Source organism: Hylaeus anthracinus, unplaced genomic scaffold, assembly GCF_026225885.1.
Source record: "Hylaeus anthracinus isolate JK02 unplaced genomic scaffold, UHH_iyHylAnth1.0_haploid 11981, whole genome shotgun sequence".
Lineage (NCBI taxonomy): Eukaryota > Metazoa > Arthropoda > Insecta > Hymenoptera > Colletidae > Hylaeus > Hylaeus anthracinus.
In genome coordinates this window covers 8,476,120-8,497,341 of record NW_026534329.1, presented here as the reverse complement: position 1 = coordinate 8,497,341, position 21,222 = coordinate 8,476,120, and the positions used below count along the sequence as shown (strand labels likewise).

Sequence of the window (21,222 nt, the reverse complement as noted above, 5' to 3'; positions counted from 1 at the left end):
TATGCATTTCGTAATCAGGGAAAGTAAATCTATCGTCTCGTCAAGCGTTTTTTGGAAAAAATTGAAAAAAAAAATTTCTTGTCTTTGAACGTATTTTTAGCACGTTTCAAAAGCGAATTGCAAAATATGTAACTGTCCCCCGCAACGGTATTTTATAAGGAACAGTTTAAAAAAAAAATCAGCCGGAAAGGTCGCTTCCTCGCCTCATAAAATTACAATAACTGTTTGGAAAATTGCAAACGTTGACATCATTCTGTCTTTGTCTCTCCTCCGATTGATCCCCCTCTCTGTCACGGCATCATTAGAGAGACAAGGATCTGCTGGGTCTCCTGTGTAGAATTGAATACAATTCAATGAATATCTCAGTTGCACGCTCGCCAAACTCTGGAAAAACCCCACGCCGATGCGGCGGTAGCGCCAACCTGACCAATCCTAGGGGAAAGCAGCGATGGGCAAAACCTTAGACTTCGAATAAATCTGAAGTTCGCTGATATGTTTGTCTCTTTTCCTTCTTTGGAAAATGTTCTAAAGAGGAAAGGAGACAGACATATCGGCAAACTTCAGATTTATTCGAAGCCTAGGGTTTTGCTCATCACTGGGGGAAAGTCCCCATAATGATATATCCACTACAGCTATCTAGCGGAGAAATGATGGATTACTTTTTCCCCAATCTATTCTGAACGATTTCAGTGTCGGTATATGCGGTAGCGTTAGGAATAGAAACTTCTGTTTTATTACAAACTTAGGCGTTTTGCCATCGATGGCGCTGACTGCAGGTTTCAAGAAATTAATTCGGTCTGTTCGCCAACAGGTGGCTACACTTATCAGTAAAAATAATATGAAGCACGATATTTTTCGCATTCTAGGATAATTCATTTGGACTGACAATGAGTACTCGACGAGTACGTTGACTGCTACGATAACTTTTGTGAACATTTGGATAAGGCTAAAATTTTTAAGATAATTGGGAGCTACGTAATAAAAGATTTGTCGCAGTATTTGTTGTTACAACCTCGTCAGAATTCAGTAATATTATCCAAATTTATCTCATACATCTTCAGAATAAGTTTTTTAAATTCCTAGTGAAAAAAGCTGTCCTTATATAATGGTAATGTGGCGGTGAACGTATTAATGTGTTTAGAGTCAGCTGTAATCTGAAAATACGACAGGAACGTGAAGATTTCCGACAAAAGTTTTATCTCTGTAATACAACTAAAAATAATGGAAAACAACTCTGTGACAATTGTCCTTAGAATCACTTATAAGACCATAGACATGCAAATTCAGAACTTGAAGAATGAGAGTACTCTGTGACCAGTGATGGGCAAAACCCTAGGTTTCGAATAAATCTGAAGTTTGCCGATATGTTTGTCTCGTTTCCTCTTTTGAACATTTTCCAGAGAAAGAAACGAGACAAACATATCGGCAAACTTCAGTTTTATTCGAAGCATAGGATTTTGCCCATCTCTGTCTGTAGAGATCCTCTAAGAAGAGCCAAAAAATCACGTTACCCAATTCAAATAGGTCGTTATTATTTTTCAGCTAAGCAATAAATACAGTCACATTTCGGTCACACTTCATTAGTGTTAATACTACAGGTATAACCTGTTCTATTGGTGTTGTAATTCGGTAAAAAGTTGTAAAATATTATATTACGGCTAAACGCGTTACGAAATAGTCTCAGAGTAGATTTTGTTATTGCGTTACACTTTTTAACCATATTTTTTTTTAAATATTCTTTTTTAATCATTAATAATTAAATATTCCATTAATGATAATAATGATAATTATATTAATATTATATTAATTATATTAATAATTAATGATAATAATATTCCACGCTGGTGGAACCGCGGTAGGCAGCTATTGTCATAAAATATGTGATTCTAAAACTTGAATCAATCTGTTTAAAGTAAATAACTTTAACACCTTCCGTAAATGTTAGCATCCTTTTAGGAATGAGTATTATTGTGACGCTCATTGAGCAACTTCCTTTGTGGTGAAAGCATAGGTGCGGATGACACAAGGAGAATCGATCATCTTTGCCGTGCAAACCCATCATAGGATTATTTGTATTACGTTTAATCAGAGCCGCTCCCAGTGGTGTGACTAGTCATTAAGTAAGAGGTGACATCAAAATGATTGTTTCAATTATTACGCATTAGCTTTCACGCAATATTAAGTTATGAGGATATCCCTAATACTTATACTTTAACGAAAACTGTCAATTGAAATAAAGAGTTGGGCAAATTTATTTGCGAATAACGAATGAAGAGTGGAGGTAACGAACACCCCCTCCTCCCTCCTCCAAGAGTTTCTCATGAATAATGATTTTATTTAAGGAAAAATTATTCCTTCAGAAATAAATTATGTATCGATTTGTTCTGCGTTTTGTCCACAATTTGTTCGAATAAAAATTTATTCGTTATTTTCGAATGACTTCGTCTTAATCGTATATTAATCAGAGTAAAATTTAATCGTAATTTTTATTCGAATATTATTCGAAGCAGAATGTAATCGTAATTTTTATTTGAATATTATTCGAGGTAGAATGTAATCGTAATATTTATTCGAATATTATTCGAAGCAGAATTTAATCGTAATTTTTATTTCAATATTATTCGAAGCAGAATTTAATCGTACCTCTTTTATTCGAATAGTATTCGAAGCAGAATTTAATCGTAATTTTTATTTCAATATTATTCGAAGCAGAATTTAATCGTACCTCTTTTATTCGAATAGTATTCGAAGCAGAATTTATTCGTACCTCTTTTATTCGAATAGTATTCGAAGTAGAATGTAATCGTAATTTTCATTTGAATATTATTCAAAGAAGAATATAATTGTAATTTTGATTTGAATATTATTCGAAGCAAAATGTAATCGTAATTTTTATTTGACTATTATTCAAAGAATTTGTTTGTATGTTTTATTCAAATAGTATTCGAAGTAGATTTTATTTGTATCTTTTATTCAAATAGTATTTTAATTCTTGCAGTGCGATGTTCATAACGAATATCGCTGTTGCGCCATGTTCAAACATCTAACGTCTGCGAGTGTCGTTCAGGTATCTGCGGTTTGCCGGGCGGCAGGATGAAAACAAAGGTAATGGCGCGCGTCCTTCGAACAATATTTGCCCTTACTTCCATATTTTTCCGTAATCTTATCTCTTTTCACTTTACAGAATGCCTCGACTACTTCCATGACCTGTTGTACGTATTAACAACCAGTGTTCCCGGATAAGAATAGCTTGGGTTAATGACCCCATTTCGAGACATTCTTCATTCACTGCCATCCTACAATTTTCATCACAACTAAGCTATTTCGAGTACTCACGAAACTTTTACTGCCGAATTCCTTAATCTTCACTCGTGCAATTCAACACGTCGGAATGATAGCACACCATGATAAATTCTTTCACAAACTTCCTTCTTTGATATCGGGATTTTTAAGGAAAATTTCGAGGCAGCAGATTCAATTTTCAGAATACATTTATCGAATTACATAGGGCCATTTTCTTCCTCAATTTTTCTCTATCTTCTATGAAGACTCCATTCTTCCAGAACTTCTTCTGGAAGAGAAATCCATATTTTGTGTACAGAGATGAAGAACAGAAGCGAATTGATGTGTACTTTAGTAACGTATAGTTGATTTTTTTTATAATTTATATATTTATGTATTCGCACGCATCCTTGTCTATTTTTGTATATTTACGCTTGTCATGAATGCATGAATATCTGTATAAGTTACGCAATATGCTCGTAGATGGTGGTTTTTAACCGACTTCGAAAATGGAGGAGGTTACTCAATTCGACATATGTATTGTTTTTTTTTTAATCATTTTAACATTCCTGGTAATTCGCATGTTTTGTGTTGAGTTTATAGTGATTAACTTGGGGAGCTATTTGACTATTTATTCGTTATTGCATTTATCTTTATTCATTATTTTTCACCCTAGACTTTTTCCATATTTCATATTTTTTGTTAGACGGCCCTAATTCAACCATAAAAAACCGTGTTGGACGCCCAGGATTCGAACTCAGGTTCTTAGCGTGGTAGTCGGCTACTCTACGCACTGCTCTACTGTCCGCACTCATAATTCGCCTGTAAAACGTAGATTATTCTCAGTGTTTTGATCTAATATTAATTCGTTATTTTCGAATGATTTCGACTTATTCGAATATTATTCAAAATACAAATTAATCGTAATTTTTATTTCAATATTATTCAAAACAGAATTTAATCGTAATTTTTATTTGAATCATTATTCGAGGTAGAATGTAATCGTAATTTTGATTTGAATATTATTCGAGGTAGAATATAATCGTAATTTTTATTTAAATATTATTCGAAACAGAATTTAATCGTACCTCTTTTATTCGAATAGTATTCAAAGCAGAATTTATTTGTATCTTTTATTCGATTATTGCCTAAGTAGAATGTAATCGTAATTTTTATTCGAATATTATTCGAAGCAAAATTTAATCGTAATTTTTATTTGAACATTATTCGAAGCAGAATATAATTGTAATTTTGATTTGAATATTATTCGAAGCAGAATTTAATCATAATTTTTATTCGAATATTATTTATAGCAGAATTTAATTGTAGTTTTTAGTTGAATATTATTCGAAGTAGAATGTAATCGTAATTTTTATTTGAATATTATTCGAGGTAGAATGTAATCGTAATTTTGATTTGAATATTATTCGAAGTAGAATGTAATCGTAATTTTTATTTGAATATTATTCGAGGTAGAATGTAATCGTAATTTTTATTTGAATATTATTCGAAGTAGAATGTAATCGTAATTTTTATTTGAATATTATTCGAGGTAGAATGTAATCGTAATTTTTATTTGAATATTATTCGAGGTAGAATGTAATCGTAATTTTTATTTGAATATTATTCAAAGCAGAATTTATTTGTATCTTTTATTCGATTATTGCCTAAGTAGAATGTAATCGTAATTTTTATTTGAATATTATTCGAAGTAGAATGTAATCGTAATTTTTATTTGAATATTATTCGAGGTAGAATATAATCGTAATTTTGATTTGAATATTATTCGAAGCAGAATTTAATCGTACCTCTTTGATCGAATACGTTTCAGAAGTGGAGAATCTACTCGGACATTCTTGGTCGTCAAGGTTGAAATCATCAGCTTCAAACCGAGCAAACCACTTCCGTGCAGTTTCTTCAGCTACAGCGTCTTCATCATAATCAGCGCGTATCCTGGTTGCTGTTTGTGTGGTGTCAGATATGGTTTCCATATTCAAGAGCATATAAAACTGACAATAAAAGAATTTTTGGAAAAAAATATAATCGACTTCGAAAAAATATTAAAAGGGTACTAAAAAGGTATAAAATAATTTCTAGTGCACCAGTTCTACATATAATTAAATGGCTTTTCCTAATAAATTTTATTAAAATTTCAAATAATACTCTTATAATTAATATCGCAAATATTTCAATTATTTTAATAAATATTTTGAATGATATTAAAATATCAACTATAAAATAGTGAAATTCCACTTATTCCTAACAATTTTTATTAATATTGTAAGTAACATTAAAATAACAACTATAAAACCGTGAAATACAATTTTTTATTCTAAAGAAGGACTGTTTCATTTTTTTTTAACAGTTTTCATTAATATTTCAAATAATACTCATTCAATTAATATTGCAAATATTTCAATTATTTTAATTAACATTTTGAAAAATACTGACTTTCGAGAGAAGTTTGAAGTACAAGGGTCGAATCAAGGAGATTGTGGTAGGTTTAGCGTTATAATTTAAAGACATGGTATAACTTAAAGACATTATTAACACTGAAACTACCGAATTCAATACTTATGTAATTATAACATTTACGACTACATCGATATTATTTAAAAAAAGGGGGATGAAACTGACCAATAAATAAACTTAATTCTCAATTACAAGAATTCTTCTCAAATACCGCAATAAAATAATTGTCAACAATCGAATGCCTTTCGACACAAGTTTGGAGTACAAGGGTCGAATCGAGCAGATTGTGGTAGGTTTAGCGTAATAATTTATATGGGACGGTAAGCAGCCGACTGGGCACGTGCGTGGTCTGCGCAGCGAATAAGCGATACGACGCGCAGCCGCAGTCGCAGTCTTTGCTCGGATCTCGATCGGGTCGGGTGTCTATTTCGTTTGTAGGTAAATTCGCGAACAGCGGCCGGCCGTCTTTCAGTCCATTCCGAACCGTACGCCGGCAGGGTGGCTTTTTTTCCGAATTCCATTCGCTCGTCAACGACTGAGGATCCTCTGTGCTCGCTCTCCCTATCTTAAAATCCTAAACAGTGTCGTTTGTGACTCCTTCCGTAAGAAACCTACGGACTCGTTCCTCATCGAAATCGTCATGGATCAATCGTCGAAGGCGATGCTACGAAAAATCATCATAGACTTCTTGTGCCTGTTCGTGGGTAAGTGATGTCACGTTTCCGTTTCGTTCACGTTTCTCAGGCACGCTTTAACTCTTTGCGGCACAGGAATTCAGGTCATAAAATAGATCCATGTTGCACAGGAATTTTATTCCGTTTTAAATCAAACAAAATTGTTGTATTTTTATTAATAAAGGTATCATACCTATACACGTGCAGCTATTGCAGAATTTCTAGGTGGGATTAAAAGTGTCCCACTATGCATTACGGTCCATCAAAAAGGTGGGACACTTTTAATCCCTTTTAGCCTCCACTTTTAGTCCCAAAGAGTTAAATCGTAGACGAGGAGACTGATATTTCCGCGAACTCGTAACGAGCGATCAACGACTGCTAGAGATTCCTTTGTATCCGCGGAAGAAGGGTACGATGAACGATGATTAGGTTATATCGCGCGGCTGTCAGATTGACAGTCCAGGCGCCGCACGCGGCTCGTTTGATGTCGACGCGAGCTAACCTTTAAATTGGCAGGTGCTTCGTACATCGCGAATCGGATTAACTTCCGACTCTCCCGGGTGTCGTTGCGCTCGTAAATTCTCATCTTCTCTAATTAGTTTTCATCAAATATCTCGTTCCGCGGTATTTACAACTGCTCCCGTTCCGATGGAACGTCTCGCTTCTACGAATGTCGTTTGTGTACAGGGTGTTCCGAGAATGTTGTAACACCTTGAAAGGGGTGGTTCGGGAGTTACATATTTACGATATAAAAATATTTACAATATTAAATGTTGGGTACAAAAGAGGAATTAATAATTAACCAACATGTTCAACTCATGTACGTAACACGAATAACTGATTTAATAATCGAAACAATATTTTGTTGATATTTGAAATATACAGGGTGTTCCGAGAATGTTGTAACATCTTGAAAGGGGTGGTTCGGGAGAATCTCCTCAGAGAAGATTGAAGAAAAATAAATGCAAAATTTGCATTTAATGAATCAAAACCGTGCTTCGTATTTCATTGTATGATTTTTATTTCGTGTCTTTTCGAAATTTTGTTAATAGACGTAATACATTTTATTTTGTATTGGTTACGAAATATACATATAGATTGTAGTGGAGACAAGGTTGAGAACTTCGAGGTTAATAGTTTAACCCAACAGAATAACGAGTAAATTATCTACTTAAACTAGAATTGTAAATAGATTGCGGATTTTATGCATTTATGACGTACAATAACATAGAAAACGTACATAAATGAAATATATACAGGGTGTCCCAAGAATGTTGGAGGTCCTTGAAAGGGGTGGTTCGGGAGGTGATTTAAAACAACTTTTTCCTTTGCAAAAATGTCGGATGGGGCTTCGTTAAGTAGATATTAATAAAAAAACCCAACCAATCAGAACGCGCGGATACCGTTGAAGCGAAGGCTACGCGCTGAGCGGCCGCGTCAATATCCTTCGATGAACGTCGAGTCACTTGTTCGCGTACGAGACCGGCTACCTAGCGCGTAGCCATCGCTACCGCGGCCGCTCCAACAGTATACATGCGCTCTGATTGGTCAGTGTTTTCCGTTAATATCTCCTCAATGAAGCCTCGGACAACAATCTCGCTAAGGAAAAAGTTGTTTCAAATCACCTGCCGAACCACCCATTTCAAGGTGATACAACATTTTTGGGATACCCTGTATTGTGTTAGTTTCATAGTGGATTTTTTGACACCTCATGTGTACGGTTTGATGCTAATTTTAATAGACGAGTCGAATGTACTTAAATTGTAAGATCAGCATTAATTGTAAAAGCATAAATGACTATAATTATTTCTGTATATACTATGTATAACAGTAACGTCAGTGCTGTTTTTAACAATATCTATTAAAAACGGTGAGAAGAGTTAGAAAACAATTTGAGAGGGCCAAATTTCATGTATTATTTTGCGTTGTACTCGTTATTGTTTATGAACGTCTAATAATAATTGTGATACAACCATGTTATTCGGGCGCGGATTCCTGAGTGGTTTACAGCTATGTGAACCTGGCACTCGATTTTTCAAAAATGAATTTCTTTTTATAGAAAATGATAGTATTTCGTTTGTAGTTGATTGCACCACCAATAGTTTCGTTTGTACCTTCATCCATTAATAATTAAAAAAAATTCAAAAAATGGTCTGCACTCGACATTGAGATTTTTGAAATCTCTTTTTTCTCTATTCTTTAGAATCGTTTGTACCCGTTTGTACCGCTTTCGTTTCGTCTGTACCTCAATAGTTTAAATTTTACAAGCAATTGTTTGTTATACGTGTAAGAGAGAAGTTCGTCAATTTTCAATATTTTTAAAATCTGTTTTTCCCTATTCTTTAGAATCGTTTGTACTCGTTTGTACCGCTTTTCGTTTCGTCAGTACCTCAATAGTTTAAATTTTACAATCAATTGTTGATAGAGTTGAATTATAAAATTTAAACTATTAAGGTACAATGAAACGAAAAGCGCTATAAACTGGTAGAAACGATTCTAAAGAACAGGGAAAAAACAGATTTCAAAAATCTCAATGTCGGGTGCTGACAATTTTCCTAATTTTTTTTTATTATTAATTGACGAAACTACAAACGAAAAAATGCTGTTTATTCTAGATTCTTCATTCTAGATTTAGAAAAGAATATTCTTTTTTAAACATAAAGTAAATATCTATTCTATATGTAAAACACAATATTTTTTCACGAATATAAAATACATATTTATTTGATATTCGCAACAGAATATTTTTTTCAGAACATAAAATACATATTCATTAGATATTCGCAAAAGAATATTTTTTTTTAAATATAAAACAATATTTATTTGCAAGGTATTTAGAGGTTGTGTAACATATATTTCGAAAATCATTCAAATAAGGACCGCCCTAATATTCACTTATGTAAAATGAAATAGCAATATCATTGTAATTATTGTAGAATTCAACATACATAATATACATATTTCGTTGGTATATTTCGCTCCCTTTTATTACTCGGTTACATTTTTCGTCGTGTCGCGAATCCCATTCGTAAATTGTAATCGCATAATTCGATTTGTCAGAGAAATGTCGATTTGTCAGAAAAGAGTTTAATAATTGAAACTCGATTTTTTATTATATTGTTTTTTTTGTGGAGATGTGTAGTTAGGGCGGGACTTCTTTGAGGAAATTACTTTTTAGATAAAATAGATTTTTAATAGTTATTTTTGGACGTTTGATAGTGTTACAATCGGAGAAATTTTGCTGTTAAATTTTTTAGTAAATAAGTGAAGATAGCAACATCCTTTAGCTCGATCGATTTAATCTGAGAAGTGGTGACACGGTTTCGTTAACAGACCATCTAGCACGCTGAAGTTCGATGGTTCATGCTTCATCGAAATTTAATGTGGGGAACAAGGAAATAATATTTCTATATTATTAAAGGATTACTTAGAACGAAAGTAAATTTACTCGTTTATTTTGTATGTAAGCATAGGTACATTACAATTATTTAAACATATATCATTAATCATATTAAACCATATGTGGATATCTGGTACCAGAGATGGGAAAATCTTTATGTAAATAAAAATTTTAAATACCGAATAAAGATGAGAAATTTTTATCTCTTACTCGTCGAATAAAGATGAGAAATTTTTATCTATTACTCGTCGAATAAAGATACGTACTTTATCTTTATTCGATGACTGCCGGATAAAAAAATGTATTCGACGTAAATGTATTCAAAAGATAAAGATAACTTAAATTATTTTTATCCGAAGGTTAAAGAAACTAGACTGGTACTATGTTCTTTTATGAATAACATACGATTATAATCTTTTGATTCCATCGGAAGCTAAACTATTTTAAAAAAGAATAATTGAACGAAATGAAATAATTAATTTTCATTATCTTTTCGTAAAATATATCCTCAGAGAATATTGAAGAAAAATAAATGTAAAATTTGAATTTAATGAATCAAAACCGTGCTTCGTATGTCATTGTATGATTTTATTTCGAGTATTTTCAAAATTTGGTTAGTAGACGTAATACATTTTATTTTATATTGGTTATGAAATATACATATAGATTGTAGTCGAGACAAGGTTGAGAACGTCGAGGTTAGCAGTTTCACCTAACAGAATGATATTCTCTAGTAAATTATCTACGCAAACTAGAATTATAAATAGATTGCGGATTTTATATTCTTCAAACCATTCAAATTGTACCTAAAATATTTATTATATTTTTGTTTTTATTATTTGAAATTTCATAGGAGATTTATTATAAAATTGACAAATGGTCGATTACAATATATAACAAAAATTTCAATTACAAAATGATACATTAATTTGTTAATCAATCTAATACTGCACAGGATTATATTTATTATATTATCACAGTGGGAAGAGATATTCATGGGGCCTGGTTTAATTGTGACACCCTGTATAATATTTCACTGGTTGTTGTACATACTTTACATTGCCACATGCAGCGTATGGTACTCTTCAAACCATTCAAATTGTACCTAAAGTATTTTTTATATTATCACAGTGAGGAGAGATATTCATGAGGCCTGGTTTAATTGTGACATCCTGTATAATATTTCACTGCTTGTTGTATTAGGTTGTCCCAAAAGTTTCTTTCGTGAGTTGCATTCAATTATTTTCTGTGCCAGTGTTTATATATAAATAGACAATCTAATTTCTTAGACATTGATACTGTAACAGTAATATACGATCGAAATGATCGAAATGAATTGTACACAATTTTGTAATGTAACGTTAGACATAAAATATTGTGTATGAATTAATTACTAATAAAACGAAAGAAACTTTTCGGACAACGTAATACATACTTTACGACATACTTTACCACATTTTACGCGCTAAAACGTCGGACGTTAGAGATCTAGGTACATCATACATAGATATCCGTGGTTTTGCTCAATTCTGTTCACGAATAAGATCGAATAAGATAAGAATCGTGGATAAAAGCGAAGAAAAGAAAGAAGAAACAGCAAGAAGAGAAACGCGTTCGCAGAGTGTCGAGGGTTCTACGTACAGTGAGTTTAGTAAGTATTCGTACACTGGTGAATTAAAAAAATTTACTAGCTAACTAGTAATTTACTAACTTCCTTTTTATAAACATATTCTACATATTCTTGGAAATCTCTACAATAGATGCAGTATAAAAAAAATTAGTTATTTATATAAGTTGCAAAATTAACAAGAAAAGAACAACGAATCGATAGAAATATAAAAGCAATAAGTATTCGTACAAATGTTAAATTTTCCAAACTTCATTAGAAAGGAAACATAAAATTTACATTAATTTATAAATATTCATACTTCGTGGGATTTCTTTTTGATTTTATAATTGCTGCAACTTTTCTAGGCATTAGGTAATTTAACTAAATTTGATTTTTGTTCGGGATGGAATCTTCTTCCACTCTTGTATTAAAACATTTTTTAAGATTTCTTTACTGTAATTTTGATGTTTTTAATGACGTACGAAGCTATAAACTGATGTGTATATGTTACAAATTCTACTCTAAATGGTTCGTTATAAACATCCTACGAATATTTATTGATTCTATATTTCTGCTAATTTTTTCGTACTTTCTTGTTAATTTCGCAAATTATATAAACTAATAACTGTTGTTTGGACTATATCTATTCGAGAGATTTCCGAGAGTATGTAGAATATCATTGATCATAAGAAAAGAAATTAGTAAACTACAATTTCACAAAAGTTTTTTAGGAAATTGCTTGGCGGCGTACGAATACACTCCGGGATAAAAAGATAGCACACCTTATATTTTCCCATATTTTGTGTTAAAAGCTGATTAAGATACATATTTTCTTTAACTGATAACTCAGAGCATGTCTGTGTATACAATTTACGAAATATCGTCCACAACATATACTTCGACAGGATTCTAACACAAAAAATGTAATCATTATTGTTCGCAAGCGGGACAAAATGATAGCACATGTAGTAAATCTACGCTTTCCAGTTACACTGAAGCTCGCAAATTGCGAACATCAGCCCCGGAACATAGTTAATAAAGTCCGTGATATTATTTCGTGTTGTGTATTTGTTCAAAAAAAGGCGAACTATTATGCAATAATGGTTCGCGGATAGAGATTGAACGCGTGTGAAATTGACACTATAATAAAATTGAAAGAAGAACAATATGCAGTGACAAAAGTAACAAGAATTATGAATAGAAGTCGAAAAGTAATAATGAACATCTTGGAAAATCCGGAAAATTATGGTAAAAAGAAGAGTTGTGGACGTCCGCGAAGTCTAAATGCCCGGGAACGACTGCAATACTAAGAGCAGCATCAAATTCTAAGATGACTGCAAGGCAAATAGCTCAAAATGTTGGTGGATACACTAATATAAAGAATGTGAGACGTGTTTTACAAAACTGCAAATACATAACACGAAGAAAATTGAAGAAAAAGCCTTGGTTAACTGTGCAACGTAAGATGAATCGATTACACTTTGCGGAAAAGAATATTCATATACGAAAGAAATGGCGAAGAATAATATTTACAGATGAAAAGAGGTTTAACTTAGATGGACCTGATGGTCTGAGTTTACTATTTGCACGATATGCGAAAAGTGGAACAATTTTTGAGTCGTCGGCAAATGGGAGGTGGTGGTGTGATGATTTGGTGCGGTATCGGGTACTATGGTAAAATGGAAATCAAATTTATAACTGGAAAAATGAATAGCAAAATGTACTTGGAAATGATTAAGGAATAAATAAACGCTTATGCCACCAGAATTGTTGGAGAGAAGTTTATTTTTCAGCAGGATAATGCCGCAGTATACGCTGGAAAAGTAGTAAAAGAATACTTTTCTCGAGAAAAAATTCGTGTTTTGGATTGGCCAGCAAGGTCACCCGACCTTAACATTATTGAAAATTGTTGGGGAAATCTTGCCCGAGCTGTATATGGAAATGGCAGACAATTTGGAAATATTTCCGAATTAAAACAACGTATTCAAGATGAGTGGGAGCAGTTAAAGCAAAAAACTATTAAAAAACTCCATAAATCTTTGCCAAAGAGAATGATGGCTGTTATTAAATGTAAAGGAGGAGCCATAAGATATTATGCATTAAATATCATTCGTTGATTTATTGTTATACACAATTTTAAGTTAAATGTGCTATCATTTTCTCCCACTATATTTCCTTAAAAGTTCTTTTTTTTTTTTTTTTTTTTTTTTTTAATAAAATTGTATAGACTGGCGAAATTCCATCCAATTTTATTCGTGTATGTTTATAGAGGTATTTTGCAAGAATGTATAAAAACAAAACTTTGGTTGTAATGTTAAATTTTTAAGAATTATGTTAATTTTAAAGTGTGCCATCTTTTTGTCCCGGAGTGTACATTCTACACCCACTGTAGGTAGATGGAAACCGATATAACGTAAAATTGAGCATTATTCGTGCAGGGAAGTAGGTCGAGGACGTTTCTGTGTTGAAAGTCACTCGCAGGTATCTATGTATTGTTCGTTCTCTGTTTGTGTTCAAGTTCAACACTCGCGTTGACGGTTATCTTTTGAACGTGTCCGTTCTGTTTATCGCGTCGACACGTAACGTCGCCGATAACGTTAATATTATCAATGATTTCGTCTCGAATTACAAATATGAAGTTGTACGCGTTAAAATATTTTTAATCGTCGACTCACGCGCGTATGGAGTCACGTTACCTGTTACACGTCAACCGATTGCAACGATACACAGTGTTGGGCAAACATTTATTTATGAACTTGTGGAATGCGTATCGTACTCTTCGTAAACACCGGTTTTTGTATGTCTTTATAATGGAGTTAATAGAAAATAACATGTAAAAATAATGAATGTGAAATAATATCATTTAAAGTGGTATAACGTGATATAATATAATATTAATAATAATGAGGATAATAATGATAATATAAAATTGTTTTGTATATTAAAAACATGATAAAATGGAACTGAACACTTTTATTATCAAAATGCATACAACATAAAAATATATAGTATGTACAACAACATAAAATAACATATAAAAATAACTAATGTGGAATAATATCATATAAGTGATATGACATGGTATAATATAATATTAACAATAATGATAATAATAATGTTAATAAAACCTAAAATCTTGAAACTCTAAAATGAATTTTTCTTTAGAAATTGAAGGAAATGCTGACTTTTGCACAGATATTAGGTGAATTTAAAATTTGATGAAAAATTTTGTTCAATTATAAATACGTGTGGCTTTAAAAATGGTTCACCATTTATTAGTGAGTTGTTTATTAGTCATCCATTTTTAAGAAATTCCTTTGATTTTAGAAAGTTAAAATTTTATATTAAATCTAAGAAAGACGAATTAAAAAGAAATTATTGAAATAGCGACTATAAAATAACGAAATTCCATTTTTTATCTAATAAGAGGACTGTTTCATTTTTTACTTAAAAGTTTTCATTAATATTTAAAATAATACTCATTCAATTAATATTACAAATATTTCAATTATTTTAATAAATACTTTGAATAATATTAAAATATCGACTATAAAATAGTGAAATTTCACTTATTCTTAACAATTTTTATTAGTATTTTAAGTAACATAAAAATAACAACTATAAAACCGTGAAATACAATTTTTTATTCAAAAGAAGCCCCGTTTCATGTTTTTTTTTTTAACAGTTTTCATTAATATTTCAAATAATACTCAATCAATTGATATTGCAAGTATTTCAATTATTTTAATAAATATTTTGAATAACATTAAAATATCCACTATAAAATAGTTATCAATGGCTATCAATTAATATTGCAAATATTTCAATTATTACAATAAATATCTTGAATGATATTAAAATATCGACTATAAAATAGTGAAATTCCACTTACACCTAACAATTTTTATTAATATTTGAAGTAACATTAAATTAACAACTATAAAACCGTGAAATAGAATTGTTTATTCAAAAGAAGCCCCGTTTCATTTTCAATCTGAGAAAGTACAATTTCCACATAATTGCTCTAAATATTTCAAATAATGTCATCGGATCGATTAATATTTTATACAATGTAACTTGAAATATGTCCAGGCCTGTCTTTTCACTTGTTCTCCATAAATCACTGAATGGTCACTCGAGCATTATTCCGGTGATTCCGAAGGTAGAAATTTGGTGTGACTGGGCAGCGTGTCCTTTAACGATTCTGTCTAATAACTGGTCCCTTTCAAGCTTCGTTAAGCGGCACAAACAGGTCCGACTCGTCGGAGGGTATTAGAGGCAATTTCGTCGGAACCTGTGACACTATATGTATATCCTCCTCCCTGTAACAAACGGTATATCGAACCCATTCAGGAGGTGGCAAGTGAAGATTAGCGGCTCAAAGCGGCTCCGATTCAGCCAGTGAATGAAAGTCCGGCACGGCTGCTGGGTATCTTAATAATCCTCTTTGTTGTTCTCCGTCCTGTAAGCTTCCCACAAAAATTTTTGTTCGGAATCTGCGATTTCCGAACGCTTCCAAAATCCAGTCCCGTAAGATAGGAGAGAATTTGTCCATCGCCGATTCAGAGAGAAAATATATTTATTTGATATTCGCTAATTATTCGAAAATATATTTATTTTATATTGCAGAGCCCTTTATATTATTGAAAGTTCTTTTAATAAAAAGCTTTTTTTATTGCAAAAGCTCCTTACATTATGTCAAGGTTTCTAAATAAAGAGCTTTTTATATTGCAGAACCCTTTATATTATTGATAACTCTTTTAATAAAAAGCTTTTTATATTTCAAAATCTCTTTACAGTTTTAAAAGCTTTTTCAATAAAAAGCTTTTTATATTTCAAAATCTCTTTACAGTTTTATAAAGCTTTTTCAATAAAAAGCTTTTTATATTTCAAAATCTCTTTACAGTTTTAAAAGCTTTTTCAATAAAAAGCTTTTTATATTTCAAAATCTCTTTACAGTTTTAAAAGCTTTTTCAATAAAAAGATTTTTGTATTAAACAGATTGTTATATTACGAAAGCTTTTTATATTAAAAAACACTTTAGTTTATTGAAAGGTTCCTTCATAAAAAGCTTTTTATGTTATAAAAACTCTTTATAAAATTAAAAGCTTTCTTATCTGATGTAATGACACAACAGGACAAGTGTGCATACAAGCAAAATTTATTTTCACGATTCGGCGATAATTTCCACCTTTCTGTGCAACGGTATTAATCATAGCACCTCGCCTCGATGACTGTCGTTTAATCTATCGTATGATGATCGTAAACACCTTTTACTGAAGCGAGGTTCGCATTCAGGTGTTAACACATTCGCAACCAATGACGTAATTTCACGTTATTATCAAATCTGTACCCTATTACCACATACATAGTCACGCCATTTTCTATTTATAGAAAAGTAGACAACTTTGCGATTAGATACATCGAATCTGAAAACTCGACTAGGTAATTTTGTAATTAATTTTTTTCCTTGGGAAGGAAAGGAAAGTGAAATTTTCACAAAAAATAAAATATAACACGTTTAAAAATAACAAAGTGATCTATATTAAGGGGTTAGATTCACGTAACGAGCGCGAACCTCTAAATATGTACCAGACATGGATTTTGAGAACATGACAAACAAAATAATTAATGCCTGCGCTGGTGTTAATCCTGGGATATTTAAAAGGATAATAAAATAATTTTTGAAAAAAGATGTAACTGACATCGAAAAATATTAAAATTGCGCTAAAAATTATGAAATAATGTCTAGTTAATTTATGCGAATACTTAACAACTCTAGATATAATTGCTTAAAAGTATGAAATAATTTCTGCTTCCTTTATTATTCAATTATATTAAATAACCTTTTCGAAGACGACGCAAAATTACAAATTTTTAATTCTTAAACAAATTATTATAGTCTGAAAATGCGTAGTGTGATACAACAGAATTATTTTCAATACCTTTGTAACAATATCATTGTTAAATGCGAATATTAGATAAATATGTGCTTTATGTACGGAAAAAAATATTCTGTTCTACGTTGAAACGGTGCTTCCTTTGAATAAAAAATTGTATTTCACGGTTTTATAGTTGTTCTTTTAATGTTACTTAAAATACTAACAAAAATTGCTAAGAATAAGTGGAGTTTCACGATCTTATAGTTGATATTTTAATATTATTCAAAGTATTTATTAAAATAATTGAAATATTTGCAATATCAATTGAATGAGAATTATTTGAAATATCAATTAAAACTGTTAAAAAGAAAATGAAACAGTCCTTCCTTTAATGTTATTTAAAATATTAATAAAAATTGTTAAGAATAACTGAAATTTCGCTATTTTATAGTTGATATTTGAATATTATTCAAAATATTTAGTAAAACAATTGAAATATTTGCAATATTAATTGAATGAGTATTATTTGAAACATTAATGAAAACTGTTAAGAAAAATTGTTTTAATGTTATTTTAATGTTACTTAAAATATTGATAAAAATTGTTAAGAATAAGTGGAATTCCACTATTTTATGGTTGATATTTTAATATTATTCAAAATGTTAATTAAAATAATTGAAATATATGCAATTATTAATTAAACGAGTATTATTTGGAATAGATATTTGTTTTATATTTAAAAAAAAACGTTTTAAAAGCTTTTGCAATATAAAAAGCTTTTTATTAAAAGACCTTTCAATAGTATAAAGGGTTCTGCAATTTAAAAAGCTCCCTATTTAGGAAGCTTAACATAATGTAAGGAGCTTTTGCAATATAAACAGTTTTTTATTAAATGAGCTTTCAATAATATAAATAGTTCCCCAATAAAAAAAGATCTTTATTTAAAATCCTTGACATAATATAAAAAGCTTTTGCAATCTAAAAAGCTTTATATTGAAAGAGTTTTCAATAATTATATAGTTCTCCAATATAAAAAGCTCTTTATTTAAAAACCTTTACACAATATAACAAGCTCTTGCAATATAAAAAAGTTTTTATTAACTCTCCTCTCCTACTTGCCACCTAAAAAACGCATTTATCACGTAAAAATAGGAATATTACTCTCTTAAAAAAAAAACGTCGTTTTTATAACCAAAATTTATTCTTATTTATAATCTATGTGTGATTTCAGTCTTCACTGTTGCAAAAACGTAATAATGGAACTAATATGTCGATCGCTTTTGACTCGACTGTAGGAGATGAGGGTTAAGAAAGCATTGAATAGTATAAAGAGCTTTTGTAATTCCGAAAGCTTTTTATTAAGGATTCTTGAAACAATACCGTGTCTTTGTAATCTAAAAAGCTTTTTATGTAACAGCTTTAATCCATGTAATCCATAGTGCTTCTATAATATAAAAAAGTTTTTCATTAAAATCTTGAAAGCTTTATAAAAAGCTTTTCATCGAAAATATTTCATCAAAGAACTCTCTTTCCTAAAAATATTGTTTAACCTTGCTGAGTGCTCCTTAAATCAAAACGAGTGTAGAAGTAAAGTTAAACAAAATGAACCCGGTATCGAAAACCTTTGAGGTTAAGACAAAGAAAAGTGAAAGTACCGTATCGAAAGTTACTTCATCCCGCGTAATCTACAACGCGAAATAAATAGAAGTAGAACAAAATTACAATAATAATGGCTCGATGAATTTGCACGTGAAATACGAGAAAACGAAGATTTTATTTAATGTTTTCTTCGTTGGAGAAGATAGAACGAAAGTGGTACCAAACGACCTTCTCAACGCAACGAAAAGAATCGGAATCAAGTTGCGCGAATGTAAAGGCAAATAAATTACACGGGCACGGTAAAGTTGTATCTAGATTTTTTCCGAAATTTTATCTCGCGGAATCCCTACGCGGAAACCAAAGTTATGTTCTGCGCACTCCACCGCGGTAATGGGAATATATCTCTGGTCGTAAGATTAAAGTGCGCATAAATGTTGAGTACGGACAGAAAGATGAGCGTATCCGCGTTACACGTGAACAGTGGCGGCCATGTAGAGGCGACATAGGCGGCGCTTAGGGGCTTACGCAATTGTATTATAATTTTTTTTTTTTTGTTTAAAGGAGTATTTTAATCTACAGCGTCAATTTTTAGTTCTTTCTGAGGATTTTTTTTTTTAATCTATAAGGAATGTTTATAAAGAGTTTTGCACCCAGATATATTTATTTACATTTTAAGAACATATATGATATTTTTGCAGATAAAAGTAATCAAAATTGAACGTACAAATGATATTGTACAGTCCCTCCCGAAAAAAATATTAGATCTACCGGAAAGTTCTGTCCGTTTTTAAAATAGAACAAAATAATAAATTTCTCATACCTTGAATAAATTTTATTAAATAATACAATTTTTATCATTATTTATGACATGTTGACAGGGTGATTGCAATTTGTATATTATTTTTAACGAATACGCGCATGCTTGTTGAAACTTGCCGTAACCGGAACGGACAGAACTTTCCGGTAGACCTAACATGTTCGTGATTGACATGATTTCGGCTGTTCTGTTTATCTGAAATGAAAGAAATCAAGAAACATCTTCATTAATATTAGCTTTGCTATGGTCCGAACTAGAATAATTATGAATTATTGAAAATTCATAAAATGGCAGCACTTTAAAGTTTGAATATCGGTTTCTTCTATCTTTTTTTTTGTTCTTAGTGTATTACAAAAGAATATTTAGAATAATCAGATTTTGAAAACCGTGGTTCTGGCGATAAAGGCACTTGTGCTGCAGATTCACTCCAAATTTAAAGTCATTCGGTCAACTAGAACTTGAAATATAATTGCAACTATTTCGATAAATATGGTTACGAGGAAATCGCGTTGAAAGTTTCTCGTACCAAATACGTATACAGGGTGTTCTAAGATTGATGGAGCTCCTTGAAAGGGGTGGTTCGGGGGGTGATTTGAAACAACTTTTTCCTTAGCGGAAATGTTGTCTGAGACTTCGTTGAGGAGATATTAACAAAAGAACACCGACCAATCAGAGCGCGACGATGCCGATGGACCGCCCGCGGTAGCGTATGAGCGCAGCCGCCTAGCGCATAGCCACGTCTACCGCGGCTGCTCCACCGACATCTTCGCGCTCTGATTGGTCGGTGTTCTTTTGTTAATATCTCCTCAACGAAGTCTCGGACAACATTTTCGCTAAGGAAAAACTTGTTTCAAATCACCCCCCGAACCACCTTTTTCTAGGACCTTCAACATTTTTGGGACATACTGTATTGTACAAAGAAATTGTATATGTTATACAATGCACATTTTATATGACACTAATGACGATAAAATATTACAAGAAAATAATTGAATGTCGAGTCCATTGAATTGAAAAAAGCGTTAACTAACATTTTTGGGACACCCTGTACACTATTTCCAGCCCATATTTCTTAGCCTATCCTTAATCTATCCTCATACTATCCTTATCCTATCCTTAAACTATCCTTATCTTAATATTAAACTTAGCCGTCGGCCGTACATACCAAAAACGTATAATTACGATTGAGATTCAAACCCAATCCTCGCTTACTTGCTTCTTGAATAATGATTGTCATTTTAGCATATTTTACACGATATTTATATTGCCATCGAACAAAACTTAGTAAAAACTGCAAAGAAATTTAAAATTCAGTATTCAAATAAACCCGGAGTTAATAACGACGTTGGGGGCACCGTTCTCTTTATACGTCCTTGACTTCGCTAATTTTCCGAATTCAACAAAATTCTTTCGCAGATATACATTGTATTACTGTGGTGTGTGCGTGCGTGCGTGCGTGCGTGCGTGCGTGCGTGCGTGCGTGCGTG

General features: G+C 31.6%; 1 protein-coding gene and 1 long non-coding RNA gene across 9 annotated transcripts in view; one reads left to right on the top strand and one right to left on the bottom strand.

Moving 5' to 3' along the window:
- The first annotated feature begins 6,134 nt into the window (after positions 1-6,134).
- Positions 6,135-21,222, top strand: part of LOC128885336 (putative phosphatidate phosphatase) — a 79,681-nt gene continuing 64,593 nt past the window's right edge. For 2 of the 5 annotated variants that reach the window (XM_054139338.1, XM_054139334.1), the window contains exon 1: positions 6,136-6,458. In XM_054139338.1, the coding sequence (XP_053995313.1) occupies positions 6,395-6,458 (64 nt within the window). In that variant the 5' untranslated portion in view covers positions 6,136-6,394. Of the gene's footprint in view, positions 6,459-21,222 lie in introns of all 5 variants that reach the window. The other 3 variants (XM_054139336.1, XM_054139335.1, XM_054139337.1) reach the window with 2 other exon arrangements.
- LOC128885346 (uncharacterized) overlaps positions 18,933-21,222 on the bottom strand; it is a 7,683-nt gene continuing 5,393 nt past the window's right edge. For all 4 annotated transcript variants that reach the window (XR_008459593.1, XR_008459594.1, XR_008459591.1 and 1 more), the window contains 2 exons: positions 20,901-21,026; positions 18,933-19,930 (listed from right to left, as the gene is read on the bottom strand). This is a non-coding gene — a long non-coding RNA (uncharacterized LOC128885346). The remainder of the gene's footprint in view (positions 19,931-20,900; positions 21,027-21,222) is intronic.